Genomic DNA, 17175 nt, shown 5'->3' on the forward strand with positions numbered 1-17175 from the left:
ATTAATCAGAGCAATTTTAATATGGCAGGGGGCAGAGGACTTTACAGATTTAAGTTTTTACCAAACATGTGTCCCAGTGTTCTACCTGCAGAGTCAGATAAAGATGTTATACCCATAGTCAATAAAAACATACAGTAAATATTGAAATGCAACTAAAATAATTCACTGTGAGGTGCTGCTCTATCTGTTTTCAAGGCTCTAAGTAGTAGTGTGATCCCACAGTTCTGTTCTGGAAGCCAGCTGCAGCTTGACTTAGTTTTGCTTTGTTGCATCTGACCATATTTTCAAAATGACCAGAGCCTCAATATTTATTGCAGTTGATATGTGTAACAAATAGATTTGTTTAAATAACAGACAAACTTCAAATCTTCAGAACAATTTTGTCTGTATGAATTGCCAAAGATAACTCTCCACCCAATGTTAGTTCTAGGACTAGGATCCTAAATATGTCCCGTGGTCCCAATGTTTATGCTCAAGTCCACTTGAGGTTTTGTTCTTGGAGACTATTGAACCAAATATAATGCTCTTAGATTTCCTTCCGACTCTCTAAAGTGACTGGGGTGCCTGCAGAGTAAACTCGTCATGACTTCCTGGTTGGAGGAGTAGTGTGGAAAAAGCTAGCACCTAGCAGGAAGGCCTGTCGCGATCTTCAATTCTTTTGAATCGATTTGAAGTTGCAGCAATGATTCTGGGTGATGCAGATAAAGGAGGTACATTTCTTAAAGAGACAAGTGGCAAATGGTGAAGAGAAAATTGACAGCCTGGGGCAGCTGACCTTCCACTGAAGGGCAGTAAATTGTTTTGGACGTGTAACTCCCCAAACGTGATGGCAGGTGATATAATGCCAGATCAGTTGAATTGTTTTTCAATAACAACTATCAACATTAAAGACTGTATATTATTATTATAAACTTATTTAAGCCATTCTTAAGTTAAATGTTTTAGTGCCTATATAACATTTCTTATTATTTATATTTTAATTTTAAATTGATTGTTTTTATTTAATTTTGGGTGTGTTCTTACTGTAATACAGGGCTCAGCTGTAAAAGAGACCTCAGTTGATTTTTCCAAATAAATAAATCCATCGTATGAGTTAAGTGATGTGCTGTATATCCGTACTTGCTTCTAAGATTGGGGGGACAGTGAAATACCATGCACTGTACACACAGACTACTTGAGACTAAATCAGGGAATTCTGTTTTGAACCCAGATAGTTTCCTAAGACGTTCAACGTTAATTCATGAATATCTGGTTTTCTCCTTCTCCAAGTTAAACGTATTGCCATTAAAACATTGGAATGAAATCACATTCTTTTAACCCAACTAGCAAACGTGCAAATATCGATATTTGTTTTACGCTTCATAGTTGATCACACATGTTCCTTAACTGAGCTCTGCAGGTATTTTGACGGTTATCATTTAGCGTAAAAACCGATGCTGGGTATTTTTTAGCAGGGGTGCTTGGTGTCCTAAATACACATATAAACCATGAAATCTCATCAGTGGTGCCGAGCTGATGTTAAATATTACATTTACAGCTCCTTTTTTATAATGATTTAACCACCCTGTCCATTTAATATAGTTAGAATCGCCTTGACTATTTGTGACATCCGGTTTTGGTCTTAATAATGAAATATAAACTACTTGATTATTGAATACATGCTTATCGATAAGTGTAAACTGTTGTATCCAATCAGAACACAAAATGTAATTGTAAACAACACTCGCCTCAACGCAGGGAGGACATTTTAACATGGTGGTCAGTCATTACGTCCATGTCTGTAATTTGAGAGTGGTTGCTTTTCTTTAGCTTCATCCCACAACATTTAGAGAAGCGGGTTGACCCGTGTATTGTTTCAATTACAGTATCAAGCTATAATGCTGTGTGGGACTTCTGCAAGTAGCAAACTATTTTTTAAACCTCACATTCAGGGCTAGATTTGTAGTATTGTTTGCAGAAACATACTGTATAAGTATAATCACTGTCATTATAAGTTAGCTGTAAGTTAGCCAATACCAAGTTTCAAAGCAAGATAACCTATTACACAATTTTCAGGGACCGGTTTTGGCTCGACAATGTTACGACCATAAGCCAATAATCCCGAAATGTATATATAACATGCTGTTTAGTTGAGTTAATGCTGTTCGTTGTTATTGTTTCAGCACAATGGAGGCAATTTGCCCATTTTTATTTTACAAAGTTTTGTTGCGGTGGGCTTTTTTTAATTTTATAGCGTTCTAAATGCAAGGGGATTCTACGTGCACATTACATTCCCTCCCATCTCATGCACGTCATCACCATCCACCCACCTTCTCCTGTGATTGAGCGAAACCCTTGTTCACGCGCGCGTTCCCAACCGGCGCGAGTGGGGAGCTGTCCAGCTAACGATTTGAAGTAGTCTTCTTGCCCGGCTAGCTGTCTCTTGTCTATTCAGGAATGAGAAGTGATGGCCGGCTCTGCAACCGAGGAGAAAACCTTCCGAAGGTTCTTGGAGCTCTTCCTCCGAGAAATGAGACCACCACTCCAAGAGAACGACCCCGTTCCAATGCGCCCTTTGTCGGACCTCACGTCGGAAGACGAGGTGGAAGGGGAATGCCTCGATATGTGTCTTCAGCACCTGTGCAAATAGTGAGTAGACTGCCGAATTTTTGTTATAGATTGTTTCCTATGCATCTCAAACGAATTATTTAAGTTGGCTTTTGCTTTACACATTTCAACAAGAATAGGTCTGGAATTTAGAGTCAACAAAAGTGAAAGTAGTTATCATCTTGCCGGCTATCTATACAATAATGTCAGTATCTACAAGAATTGCAATTACTGTTTTTAGGCAAACACAATTAATGAAATCATATAGGCTACCGAGAACCTACAACATTCTGAAAAAATAAGATGACTTCAACGTTTCGTGAACTATTTCGAATTGATTGCTAAATTAATACTGTCGATCGTGCGGTTGCCTGTGAAGACACTCGTAATGTCCGCCGACGTAATTGAGCCTATGTTGCTGAAATTGTTTTGTGATATGGTAAGAGAAAATAAAGACGTCAAATGAAATGTCGTCTGTCCACCAGGTTTTCTCTTATTCGTTAATTCGTCCCAGTTATTTGAGATACGTATAATCTGAATCCCCCCTCTCTTTTTGCGTCGCACGACGTCATTTCATTCGTAGAAAGGAACGGGTACATTCCTTATAATAACCGTGGCAGGATTTTCTCATGACTGAAGCTTTCCAATACATTTATTTTGCATCACAACCATGCAATAATACTATATATGCTTTGTACACCTTATTTCCCGATTTTTGTTCTAATTTCCGTGAATTTGCAGTCATTAACCGTGGGCGCAGGCTTCAGAGTAAATTCAATTCACCGCAAAATTTTGTGTGGGAAGGGTCGAGAATTTTGAGATATACGTCACACTTACGTGCATAAATAGTACACTTCATCTAATCACGGAAGATACGTAGAAGGCGCTTCAGAGTTATTGCCAAATGAAAAATGGCAGGGTGTTTTGTAAAAGCAATTTATAAAAAGTGCTTTATAAATACATTTGATTGATTGATAACCTAATGTTATCATCCACACCTACCAATAAACTACTGTAAAAGAAGCAAACTGATCCTAGTCCAGAGAGCCATTTAATTGTTTGCAAATAATATATTTTTGACCTTGGACATTAGAACTGTCAGTTTATGTTTGCTCAGGGTTTACTAGAGCTACTGTAAATCAACACTGGGCTCAATGTTGAATTGGAAGTACAATGATGGATTTCGTGTCCTACTGGACACTGAGGCTACTTAACAAATATTATACAACAACATTATTGAAATGTTAAAAACCTGGCCCATTATAGAGACCTAAATGTGTTTTACCTATGCCAAGCATTCCCAGTGCTTAGGAAGAGACAACAGCGTTGAGATGGTGGTTGTTATAGTAGTATCAGCTCGCTAGATCTGTTTTGCACAAAGACATTATTGTCTGTGACTGTTTTATTCAAATGTACGCACCGGTCTGGATGCTGTCTGAGCCAACTCTAACAGAACAGACTCATGCCTACAGTAAGCCTGTTTTGACAGATATCAAATGTAACTGAACCCATGGATGGGCCTAAGTCTATCTAATAAATATGAAAGCACTCAAGAGCATTCTCCAAAAAAAAGTTGTAGAACTAGTAGTCTATGAAGCCGCGTGCAATGTTAGGCTGGCAACATTATTGTGCCCATGTCAGAAAATGCCTTGTGACACAGACATGACACATGAACACTTTCCATTTCTGGACATTTGCAGTGGTTCTTGGTTCACCATATCAGTTTAATTACAGTCAGTGATCAGTTAATCAGGTACGCTCTAGTACCATGTCGGACCCCCGGGGAGCAGCCTGAATGCCTCGCGGTGTGGATTCTGCAAGCTGTTTGACACGTTACACAGGGACGTTGGTCTGTGCTGACTCGGCGGCAGCACTGCGTTGCCGCAGATCGGTTGGCGGTACGTGCATGCTGTGAACAGCCCTGTCCGTGTCCGGCCTAATGTGGTCACCTGAGTGGAGGTCTGGGGACTGGCTAAAGGAGAACTATAGCCATAAAGGGGATGCACTTGGTCAGCGACAATTTTCAGAAACGCTGCAGTGTTAACATTCTGCACATTTGGTATCAACAGATTTAACGTGAGCCAGGGTAATGTTCCCCAAACCATTTCCCCACAGCCAACCCGCCTGTATCGCAGACTTCAGGCAGGATGGACTCATGCTGGTTACACAGAATCCTGCATTTTAAACAAAATTGTCAGACCAGTCAGTGTTTTTCTCAATTGTCTAGTATTGGTGATTGGGTACCTATTGACACTTCTTGAATCCAGCTGATAGAAGTGGAACCTGGTCAAGTTGTCTGTTGCAATATCCCATCTGTAATAAACAGTGATGAGTTGTATGTTCTGAGATGCTGTCTTGCACACCACTGCTGTACTGCGCTGTTATTGGCTTGTTTGTGGCTGTCTTTGAGAGTGCTGTCCTTCACCCTCTCATTAAGAAGCTGAGTTTCGCCCACAAGACCACCGCAGATGTTTTTTGTTTATTTCACAGATGTTTTTTGTTTATTTTACCATTCTAGGTAACCCATAGTTACTCATGCACCAGTAGTATGGCAATTTCTGAGATTCTGTGACTAATGGTTTTAGGTGGCTTAGGTAACTTGTTTTACATATTCTGACATTCAATCAAACAGTAACTGTACGCCTTGATACCTGTCTTACTGCTTCGTATACCTGTCTGTAGTCCATTTTTGTGAATGTATTGGTGTACCTAATACATTTTCCAGTGAGTGTATTTCCAATGTCATTCCTGTAGGCCAAATTATAGTATTTTTTTATATTTTTTTTATAGAAGACAAATGTTTTGATTTGGCATAAACAGACACGTTCCCACACTCTTTGCTGAGAGCATCAGCTCTTTCCATTGTGTTTAAGCTGAACATGTGCTTATTTTGTCTCTGGGTTGAAGATCTAATAATAGACATGGGAGAGAGGTGGAGAACCCCCTTTGCTGCTCTTTTGTGTGTGTGTTGTTGGTGGGTAGGTAGGTGGTAGTGCTGCACAATTCATCGAAATATAATCAATATTGCGATATTAACATGTGCAATATCCAAATCGCCAACTTAGGCGATTTTCTGCTCCAAAAAAAGGTGAATGATATGCGCTTCAGGCGAGGCAATGGGCACGCATCGTACGTCCGCAATTGTTTTTCTTGCGGGTGCTGTAGCAAAGACGTCTGCTTTAAGTTAGCGAGTGGCACCAAGATATATTGTCCCACATACACCACAGCATGGTTATTAAAAGTTTCGGCTTCAATGTCGGTGCCTACAAACAAACTTAATATGGGAGAAAATATACCTCAAGGGTTGAGAAATTGTGCCTAACCAGCTATGGAAACAGCACAAACAGCAAATGTTGCAAACGCCATTGCATTAAATGAGGACTTAAACGAATAGTTTGACACAGGTTGCACCTTCATATTGGTAAAAAGTGTATTATCTATGCTTTTTACACCCCTGTTTGAAAATCGCAAATCATAAAATAGTTGCAGTATTTGTCAAAGAAATCGTGATTCAGTATTTTATCAAAATTGTGCAGCCCTATTAGGTGGGTGTTATTTGTATGTGGGTGTGTTATTGGTAGGTAGGTGGGTGTTATTTGTATGTGGGTGTGTTATTGGTAGGTAGGTGGGTGTTATTTGTATGTGGATGGGTGTGTGTTATTGGTAGGTGGTTGGGTGTTATTTTTAGGTGGGTGGGTGTTATTAATAGGTAGAAAGGTGTTATTGGTTGGTGGGTAGATGTTATTGGTAGCTGGGAAAGTGTTATTGGTTGGTAGGTAGATGTTATTGGTTGATGGGTAGATGTTATTGGTAGCTGGGAAGGTGTTATTGGTTTGTAGGTAGATGTTATTGGTTGGTGGGTAGATGTTATTGGTAGCTATGAAAGTGTTATTGGTTGGTAGGTAGATGTTATTGGTTGGTGGGTAGATGTTATTGGTAGCTGGGAAGGTGTTATTGGTTGGTAGGTAGATGTTATTGGTTGGTGGGTAGATGTTATTGGTAGCTGGGAAGGTGTTATTGGTTGGTGGGTAGATGTTATTGGTAGCTGGGAAAGTGTTATTGGTTGGTAGGTAGATGTTATTGGTTGGTGGGTAGATGTTATTGGTAGCTGGGAAGGTGTTATTGGTTGGTGGGTAGATGTTATTGGTAGGTGGGTGGGTGTTATTTGTAGGTAGACGGGTGTTATTCGTGGGTGGGTGATATTTGTAGCTTGGTGGGTGTCATTGGTATGTGGCTGGGTGTTATTGGTAGGTGTTTGAGTGTTATTGATTGGTGGGTGTTATTGGTAGGTGTTTGAGTGTTATTGATTGGTGGGTGTTATTGGTATGTGGCTGGGTGTTATTGGTAGGTGTTTGAGTGTTATTGATCGGTGGGTGTTATCGGTAGGTGTTTGAAGGGTGTTGAGGGTTGAGTGGGTGGTATTGGTTGTTGGGTGGGTGTTATTGGTATGTGGGTGGGTGTTATCGGTTGGGGAGTGAGAGGTATTGGTGGTTGAGTGGGAGGTATTGGTAGATAAGAGGGTGTTACTGGACAGTGAGTGGATGTTATCGGTAGGTGGGTGGGTGTTACTGGTAGGTAGGTAGGTGGGTGTGTGAAAGAGGCTCACAGTGTTTGTACTGCATATGTATGAATTGGGAAAGGTGTAGATGAACACAGATTGTACAGATGTAGACTTCTCTGTGTACACTTGTGCAGTGACGGCAGTGTGGATACAGTTGCTTCACATTCCCATCCCTGCCGGAATTATCAGAGACATTTAAAAGGCTTGGAAATCAGCCAGGTTCTCCCTCTGGACACGGTACCCATGTTATCCGCCTCAGTGTGTGGGCGATACGCAACCCTCCCCACAAATTGTCATGGCTGATGCGTGATCTTACTTCTTGAGAAGAAGGGAATCACGACACAGATATGGGGCTGCATTTGCTATTGTAAATGTCATATCACTTTTCCAAACGTAAAGGGTTCAAGTTGCTCTGCGAATAGCAGTCCTGTTCTCACTGCCTGTCTGGATTTCGGAGAGACTCTACACAAAGATCTTGTATTATACATTCTTCAAATACAACAATTGATTGCTGTACAATGATTTGAATACACAAGGACCACTGACCCTGTCTGTATATGAACTACAGTTGTAACACGTTTGTGCCTTCCCCGTGGTTGCCTGAATGTGCTGGAAGCAGAGCACAGTCTACACTAAGTTATCATTAGTAAGTGGCTATCTCTCTTCCCCTTCCAGCAGTACACTTCCCCTACACGAGCGCACGCACGTACGTTCTCATAGCATCTGATGAATAACCTGATAACAGCTCTAATGATGAAAGCTGCTTAGTGGGCGAACCCAATCGGCTGCGCGTGAAGCGTGACGCCTGCCGTCCGTGTCCGTGTCCGTGTCCGTGTGTCCTCCCCAGTCTCCTCAACTGACAATGCAGGTAAATAAATCCGCTGTTTTTCTACAGCTTCAAAGTGTCAGGCATTCCTCACACCCCCTGGGTGCTTTTCCCTCTCTCTCTTACAACACCGCCATGTCACTGTGATGTACAAGTGAACACCCGAGGAGCCTATGTGTATATACTGTATGCGATGCATAATTCAACACAAATGCTGGGGTGGCTAAAGATAGACATTGCTAACTGACTGACTTTGCTCTTGGAGTGTTTTTAGGGCCACCTCTGTTGGGCTCTGGAGGCCGTCTTAAGGAGGGGTAACCATAGAGGGAGGACAGCCGTGACTAAGCGTCGTCTGTCCTTCCCTCCCGCCACCCCCGGGTCTCCTGCTGCCCCCAGCACCCCCACAGGGACGCCTGATAGACAGTAATTGAGAGAGGAGAGCTCTCCTAAAGCTCATTAAACAGGCACGTCTCCCACAGCTGTAAACAACCACGCACACATCCGGATTCCTCCAAGACACACACACACACAGTCTGTTTCCGCACACTGCTAGAAGAACAGTGTGTGGTGTCGGAAGCGCTGCGAGGGACGGCTGAGTTAATGAGCACTGCTGTGCGAATGGATGACACGTCAGAAGAGCAGGGGGGAGATTTACACGGAACACATTCATCCCCCCACATCTCCTCGTTCACATCGCAAAAGGAAGGGAAGGGGTCATCTGTGCTTATAAAAGTTATTCATTCCTAATGGACATACACAGAGACACAGTGTTCCTCAGTCCTAATGGACATACACGGAGACACAGTGTTCCTCAGTCCTAATGGACATACACAGAGACACAGTGTTCCTCAGTCCTAATGGACATACACAGAGACACAGTGTTCCTCAGTCCTAATGGACATACACAGAGACACAGTGTTCCTCAGTCCTAATGGACATACACCGAGACACAGTGTTCCTCAGTCCTGATGGACATACACGGAGACACAGTGTTCCTCAGTCCTGATGGACATACACAGAGACACAGTGTTCCTCAGTCCTAATGGACAAACACAGAGACACAGTGTTTCTCAGTCCTAATGGACATACACGGAGACACAGAGTTTCTCAGTCCTGATGGACATACACGGAGACACAGTGTTCCTCAGTCCTGATGGACATACATGGAGACACAGTGTTCCTCAGTCCTGATGGACATACACAGAGACACAGTGTTCCTCAGTCCTAATGGACATACACGGAGACACAGTGTTTCTCAGTCCTAATGGACATACTCATAGACACAGTGTTCCTCAGTCCTAATGGACATACACAGAGACACAGTGTTTCTCAGTCCTAATGGACATACACGGAGACACAGAGTTTCTCAGTCCTAATGGACATACACGGAGACACAGTGTTCCTCAGTCCTGATGGACATACATGGAGACACAGTGTTCCTCAGTCCTGATGGACATACACAGAGACACAGTGTTCCTCAGTCCTAATGGACATACACGGAGACACAGTGTTTCTCAGTCCTAATGGACATACTCATAGACACAGTGTTCCTCAGTCCTAATGGACATACACGGAGACACAGTGTTCCTCAGTCCTGATGGACATACTCAGAGACACAGTGTGGACTTAGTGTTGTTGTCTGCTCATATCTTAATAACTACAGCGTAATTACAGTATAGTGTTGGTCCATAAATTGGTCAATACATTTGACACTGTCACACAAAAGATGAATGAGATATGCTCCATTATAAATAATAACCCATTTTGTTTAATCTCCCAACCCATAATGGTTACTTTACATAAAAACAAATATTTTACTTATGCATGACTGCCCTGAAAAACTGTCTTTGGGCATTGAATTAGAGTGTGATTGTTGTTCAGCGACATTGACAGCAGCTGTCCCCAAGACACACTCAAAAACGCATGCAAACACACGCATCAAATACATGAACGTAATCATATTGAGATTTTACAGGCCTCGAGTTCAGGACTGTCAGTCTCCCTTGTTCGTCATAAATCTAGAGGAGAGATCTAGGATGAAAGCAAAGACAACCTTTCCTTGCCTGAGCCTGTCATTGGTTGTGTCTGGCAGTTAATGTTGTTACATAAATGTACCAGTGTTTCGCTAGCGACATTTGCTGTTGATGTGGTAGTATGTTTTCTACACTGCCTGCAACCTCAAATATATTTATTGCATTGTAATTATTTTCCTTAATTTAAGTGATTTCCTTTAACTTTTGACCCCTACGTGGTGAAGTTTTATTTCATTTATATACAGGGGAGTTATTAAAGGGAGTTATAGAAGTCCCCATTAAGTTGACATGAGCCCAGTGAGAATTGGTGGATGAGAGCAACCAAAACATTTGATCTCAACAAACCACAAATCAATAGGATGAGATCAGGACATATTACCTCAGCAGTGGGAGGTCATTAGTCCCCAAGGTTTACAGACACTGTCTTTTTCCTGGAAGATGCATTGCTTAATGGGAGTGATAAAGCAACAACGGACTGATGGTCACAGTCAGATTTAATACCTGGATGGATTTCATGAGCTCAGCAAAGTTGCTCGATCAGCAAGATACATTTTCACGTGTTTCTGGCATGATGTACCATTTTTTTTGTATATCCTTAAAATGGACTTGTTGCACACAGGTTTTGGTTTGTTGAATATTAGCCATGACTTGTGGTAGGAGTGAAAATAATAGAATATTGAGTGCCTGTTTTCATCGTAGTCAGAAAAGATCTGGAGATGGGTGCTCTGTAAGGATTCACAAGTTGTTATTTACAAGTCAGGCACCCTTTGTTGATATGTACTAAATGATTTTGATCTTCCTAGGCTGATATTTATTAGGGCTCGGTTTGGGTCCATGGAGGATCGGTTTGGGTCCATGGAGGATCGGTTTGGGTCCATGGAGGATCGGTTTGGGTCCATGCCTCCGGGCTCCATGGAGGATCATGGTAATAAATGATTGGGGACAGAACAGAGGTTTTTGCGTGTTGTCTTGTAACTCTTGGAGAACATTTTTCCATTGCCCAAAGGGTGCTCTCTGACTCTGCCTTCTTCTTATTACAGGGAGGCATTTGCTTGTCTCTCTGACTACCTCTCTGCTGGTCTTTTACACCAGGGAGGTCTTTGCTTTTCTCTCAGTGCCTCTCGGCTGGTCTCTTTTACACCAGTGAGGTCTTGACTCTCTGACTGCACCTCTCTCTGCTAATCTCTTAAACCTGGGAGGTCTTAGCATATCTCTCTGACTGCACCTCTCCCTGCTTCTGTCTTACACCACGGAGGTCTCTACTTGTCTCCCTGACACGAGGGAGGCCTATTCCCGAAGGCATTAGTGCTGTGACTCATTATTGGTGATTCGTCTGATTAAGCATATACCACCACTCTTTGTTGTTCATTCAGACCTTCATCAGCCACCATCAAGTACATGTTCTTTTTGTGAGCAGCTCACTGAAGAAGCAGTGTTCTGTAAAAGGAGTTGGACATGCTTTCAACATGACCCTAGAATAGTCGCTGTCAGTAATCACAAGTAGTAAGCCAGTCAGCCTGCACTTTTATTAGATTAATAAACAGGAACATTTGTACAGTTCTGTTTAAACCACCCAATGCAAATCCGAGCTCTACATGTTTAAGGGTGTGTCTTCCTCTTTGTCTGGACAGCAGAGGAGATCCTCCATAGTAAACCTCCACTTTGTTCTGACTTGGTTGGTCATTTTGTCACGTTGTAGAGATGAGGCAGGACACAAATTCAAAGTACGAATATAATGTCTTTTAATTCCCAAGACTTACTGAAACACAAGAATAGACAACGCTCAACAGGAATCCAACGCAACATATAAGACGATGACCGACCAATGGACAGGGAAGTGGGGAGATTAAATAGTGAGGCCATCAGGGGGAAACGGGACACAGGTGAGAAGACTAAGAACACAGGTGAAAGCAGTGAACATGAGGGATAGGAACAACAGAACAGAGAAACAGAGAAACTAGAACTTAAATACACTGAACATACGAATGCAGACTTTGTTGGTTTTTACACACATACGGACTGTTCACAGAAGCTGTACAAAGATTCACTCCCCATTTTACTGCTAGCAAATTAGTTTTCTAAACATATTCGAACCATCTGACAGTGCCACAGTCATACAATCAGAAGTTGCACAAGCGCCACAGGGGCATTCTCACCATAGAACCAGACATTACTATACGTTGCGTTTAAATAATATTAAACAATAACAAAATATTCTGTTATAAATATATATGTAATAAATACATAAATATGTAAAAAAAAAAGAAACATGGTCTTGCTGTTAAACCAGACTCAGTTATAATAAGCCCAATGGATAGTAAGATATTGCTGAGGTTTGCCTGTTACAAGAAAATGTTTTCAGAATACTACATCCACCGGTATTCACCAATGGTTGTGACCTACCAGCTTTGCATATCTGGATTTGGGTAGTTTATCTCACATTCCTCCTTGTAGATCCTCTCAATTGCTCTCAGATTGGATGGGGACACTGCAATCACAATATTCACTACTTTAAGATATTGGATCTTAAAATAGAGATATTAGATATTAATAATATCTGAGATATTAGACCGGAGAGAAGAGTGCCAACCATGCCTTTCCAACACCACATTCAGCAGCAGCTGGTCTCCCATCCCTGTGCTCTGCTGCTGGTTAATCTTTGCTGATAAGGATTTATTTCTAAACGGTTTCATGACCCGCACTCACTCAACATTCTGTAAAAGGCTACTTGGCAATTGCACTTGGTCAGGATAAAAACACAAGCTTTAAGAAGTGGGGAGTTTATGCTTGGGTTTTAATCAAATAAAACAAAATGGGAAAATACTGTTTATTTGTATTTTTCGAATGCACAAATGGGCAGTTTGTGTCACTGCTGGATAACCTGCTTTTGCATTATCCAAATTCAAGACACATTTACTGTTATCGCTGAAACCAGCTGAAATATCCCTGTTAGCACTGCTTGAAATGATCATTTAGGATCATGAAGAAACAGCTGAAATATCCCTGTTAACACTGCCTGAAATTTTCACAAAGGTTCATGAAAAAACTGCTGAAATATCCCCGTTGACACTGCCTGATATTAACAATTAGGATCATGAAGAAACAGCTGAAACATCCCTGTTAACACTGCCTGAAATTAACACAAAGGTTCATGAAAAAACTGCTGAAATATCCCTGTTAACACTGCCTGAAATGAACAGTTAGGATCATGACGAAACAGCCGAAACATCCCAGTTAGCATTGCCTGAAATTAAGTCTTAGGATCATGAAGGAACACCTGAAACATCCCTGTTAATACTGCCTGAAATAACAATTAGGATCATAACGAAACAGCTAAAACATCCCTGTTAACACTGCCTGAAATTAATAATTAGGACCATGAAGGAACAGCTGAAACATCCTTGTTAGCACTGACTGAAATTAACACTTAGTATCATGAAGAAACGGCTGAAACATCTCTGTTAGCACTGCCTGAAATTAACACTTAGGATCATGAAGAAACAGCTAAAATATCCCTGTTAGCATGGCCTGAAATCCTTGTTTTCGAAATAAGCTAATATTTTGTTGATTAGAATACATAACATTAATGTAGACATTGTTAATGTTGTAAATGAATATTCTACATAGATGTGCAGGGGCCCATTATCAGCAAATATCACTCCTATGTTCTAATGACACATTGTGTTTGCTAGTCAAAGTTGATCATTTTAAAGGCTAATTGAACATTAGAAAACACTTTTGCGATCATGGTAGCACACCTGAAAACTGTTGTGCTGATTACAGCAGCAATTAAAATGGACTTAAGACTACTTCAGTATCTTCATCATCCACTGTGTCTGTGGGTTCAGCATCTGTCTGTGGGTTTGATTACAGGCACAAAAGGGCCAGAAACAAATAACTTTCTCCTGAAAGTTGTCATTATTCTTGTTCTGAGAAATAAAGGCTATTCAATGCGAGAAATTGCCCATCTTAATCTTTAAGATGGGCAATTCTGAGTGCACGCAAATGGATATAAGATAGGTAAATTATCTATTTGAATGTAGCAGAGGTCTGCCTTTAACAGGTCAAAACAGATGTGTGCATTTGACACCAGGGCCACTTTAATGTAATGAAAATAGAGCTGGTAGAGTTACATATGATATGATGATTTAACATCCCCTGTATACTGCTTTTCAGAAGCTTAAACAGGGAGTTGGAAAGAAAAAATATGCTAGGTAGGTAATGTATTTTCCACAGAGAATGACGTGTTTGGGCGATAACTGTATCTGTCAGCAGGCTTTTTAAAGCCACTGATGTTTGCAGGTGAGAGCAGAGATGACGTAAAATTGTTGTCCAAACTGGCATAGACAAGATTCGTTTGTATAAACATGTAAAAAAAAATAAAAAAGAACTTGCACCTGGATGGGCCTTACGTAAGAGCTGCAGACCACAAAAAGCACTCTGCTTCAAAGTGTTGTGCAATGCGCTCTGTTGAGTTGCCAGTTATTATACAACAAATGGATGCTCTCAAGGGTCCTCCAAGGTTGTCTTCCTCCAAGCTTTTCATTTGTGTAAAAGAGGTCTGTCACCCCCTCTTCCATGCCCAGCTGGCTAATTGGATGGAAATATTATTGATTTGGCCTCTCCTGCCAGTCACATAGCAATTACTCTGAGTGTGTTTGACGCCAGAGTCTTCTGCAGGTCAAACAGTGTCCTAACGCAAAAGATTTTTGCACTTCAGTTTGAATGACGAAGGTCACTCCCAGGCCCGCAATGCAGCGTATATTTCAAATATCAAGTCACCACAATGTCAGCACAGCATATGATTTAGAAGCGGAACCCCAAGTGCATTCAGATGATAGGGCATAACCAGCCATCTTCTTTTTTCTGTCCGAAGAACCCAGCTTTTACTTAAATGATGTCCGCAGACAAGAAAATAGCCATTCAAAAAGCAGCGCATGTCAGTGCACTTTAGGAATAACTGATTTACTGCAGTTGATTATTGTTAGAATATTTTGGCATTTTATAGCAGAGTATTTAGAACATCCTCTTGAGTCCCTGATGTATTGTCTCATGATGATCTGACCTCTTTCTGCATTGAACTAGTTTCAGAATCTAAAAGAACGGATGTACTCTCATCACATTTGGAAAAGTTAACAGGACCAGTTGATATTGTTGCTCTTAGATGGCCTTCATAGTGGCACACCACCAGAATGTTACATTCACTGTGAACACCCAGTGTATTGACAGTTCATCAGACAAAACAACACCTGAGAAACAGCGGATGATGAGTATAGCAGTGGTGAGCAGTGGTTCTAACACTATAGCCAGCAGCTCCATTCATGAAGGAGTGACATGAAGCCTCTGAGGTGTTGTTGTGCAGACAGTGATCCACTAACATATCCCCGCTCATCAATCATCATCACGTTTCAGTTCACCCCTGTCAGATAACCAGCAACCGCCGGCTCTGCTGTGGAGAAGTCGGCACAGAGGCGTTCTAGAACGCGACAAATTGAAGCCACAGAGGTCCCATTGGCACCTGCCTCCCCTAAGAGGTTCTCCTGTCCCTTAGAGCTCTCCGATCTTCGTGCTATTTAGGCCTGGCGCTGGCAAGCGTGCACTGACACAGTTTAGAGTTTTCAATTTCAGTCCAAACTCAATGAGGCCCAAAAAGGTTTTTTTTGGCGAACTGGGCCTTTGTTTCGAAGAATTGATTATGGTTGTGTCCTGATGGAACCTGCCATTCTGGTAAACAAAAGAAAGTGAATTCACTGTGTGACCGGTTAGCTTCCTCCTCCCGGTCAGCTGTGGGAGAAGGCAGAAACTGCAGTGTGCATTGTGCTGTCCAGGGTGCTGGAGTTGCCATTTAATTATAGTTAATAACTAGGTTCTCACTTGTTATAGTTTCCCTGACTGCTATTATACTGAAATACCTCATTCGTCTAGACTACAAAAACATTCCCCATTTGCTAAATGACCCTGTTGGAGCAACTATCTTACACCATTAAGAAATCAAGGATGTCAAAAACTTTTTGCAGTGGAATGTTTAACGTGTGTGTGGCAATAATTTTTATGAGTCTAATCAAATAATTTCATATACAACCCCTTCCAATTTAGTATGTGCTTGGTAGGCCTAGTAAAGATGTGTCATAACGTAGTGTGACAAACACACAATCAGTTATGGTGTGTTCATCTGAATGTCAAACCCATGTTGTACCAAAGAGGTTCATCCACTATATATTTTGCCAGGATGATGTACGATAATGTACTATACCGGCTTATTTTCATCCATTTCTAAAAAAAAAAGAGAAGAGGAGCAAGTACCTTGTGTGACTCGTGTGTAAAGGTAGGTCTTTTTCTTTCAGGATTGTTTTTACGGTTGAGAACATTGAAGGACAACATTAAATAAATAATAAGAAACAACAAACATTTGATGATGTTTTGAAATCTTTATTACATGACAATGTGTAAAAACTTTTGAATACATTGATTGTTTTATCTGGCATACAGTAGGTTATGACCTATGTTGTTGTTACGTGAGGCAGTTGGACCCTCAGTCCCCCCGCTGCTTATTCTGCCATATTGTTGTCAACACTAGTATAAATAAATAGTTAACCTTTACAAATTGGTAACATTATCTAGGGATGTGATTCAGGTTTTTTTCAGAGTTTTTGGCTCATTACATTTCTTTGATGTCAGATAGGGCCTGGGCTAAGGCTTCAGCTTGTCTTGCTTGGGTCAGATGGGGACTGGGCTAAGGCTTCAGCTCATCGGTTTTGGGTCAAAGCTGGATTTTAAGCCCTATAAAACTCTAATACAGTTAATATAGTTCATGGCCACTAGTCAGACCATAATGCAAAAGGCTATTTGCTGATTCTGAATAAGCTGGCCTCCTGCTTATCGTTAAACCAGATACACAGTGAGGTCTGAAAGTATTTGGACGATAACCCATTTGTTCATGTTTTGGCTCTGTAATACATAACTGAGAGGTAAAAAGTACAGACTAACTACGAGAATATTTACGTTTATAAAGACTTAAGCATTTAAAAATATTGCACTATTTGTACTTAATCTCCCTACTTCTAGAGACATATATTTAAATATATGGGCTGGGATGGTTGTTGCAAAAACTTGATTTTGTGATCCGTATGCTATTTTTGTTTGGATATGAAGGAAGGATTTGGGTCATT

The 17175-nt window shown here is 41.2% G+C and overlaps 1 protein-coding gene across 1 annotated transcript in view; it reads left to right on the forward strand.

The window, feature by feature from the left end:
- Positions 1-2416: 2416 nt before the first annotated feature.
- ppm1e (protein phosphatase, Mg2+/Mn2+ dependent, 1E) overlaps positions 2417-17175 on the forward strand; it is a 71915-nt gene continuing 57156 nt past the window's right edge. Inside the window, exon 1 of the mRNA XM_010870905.5 lies at positions 2417-2628. Within this exon, the coding sequence (XP_010869207.2) occupies positions 2447-2628 (182 nt within the window). The 5' untranslated portion in view covers positions 2417-2446. The remainder of the gene's footprint in view (positions 2629-17175) is intronic.

This window comes from Esox lucius, chromosome 7 (genome assembly GCF_011004845.1).
Source record: "Esox lucius isolate fEsoLuc1 chromosome 7, fEsoLuc1.pri, whole genome shotgun sequence".
NCBI lineage: Eukaryota > Metazoa > Chordata > Actinopteri > Esociformes > Esocidae > Esox > Esox lucius.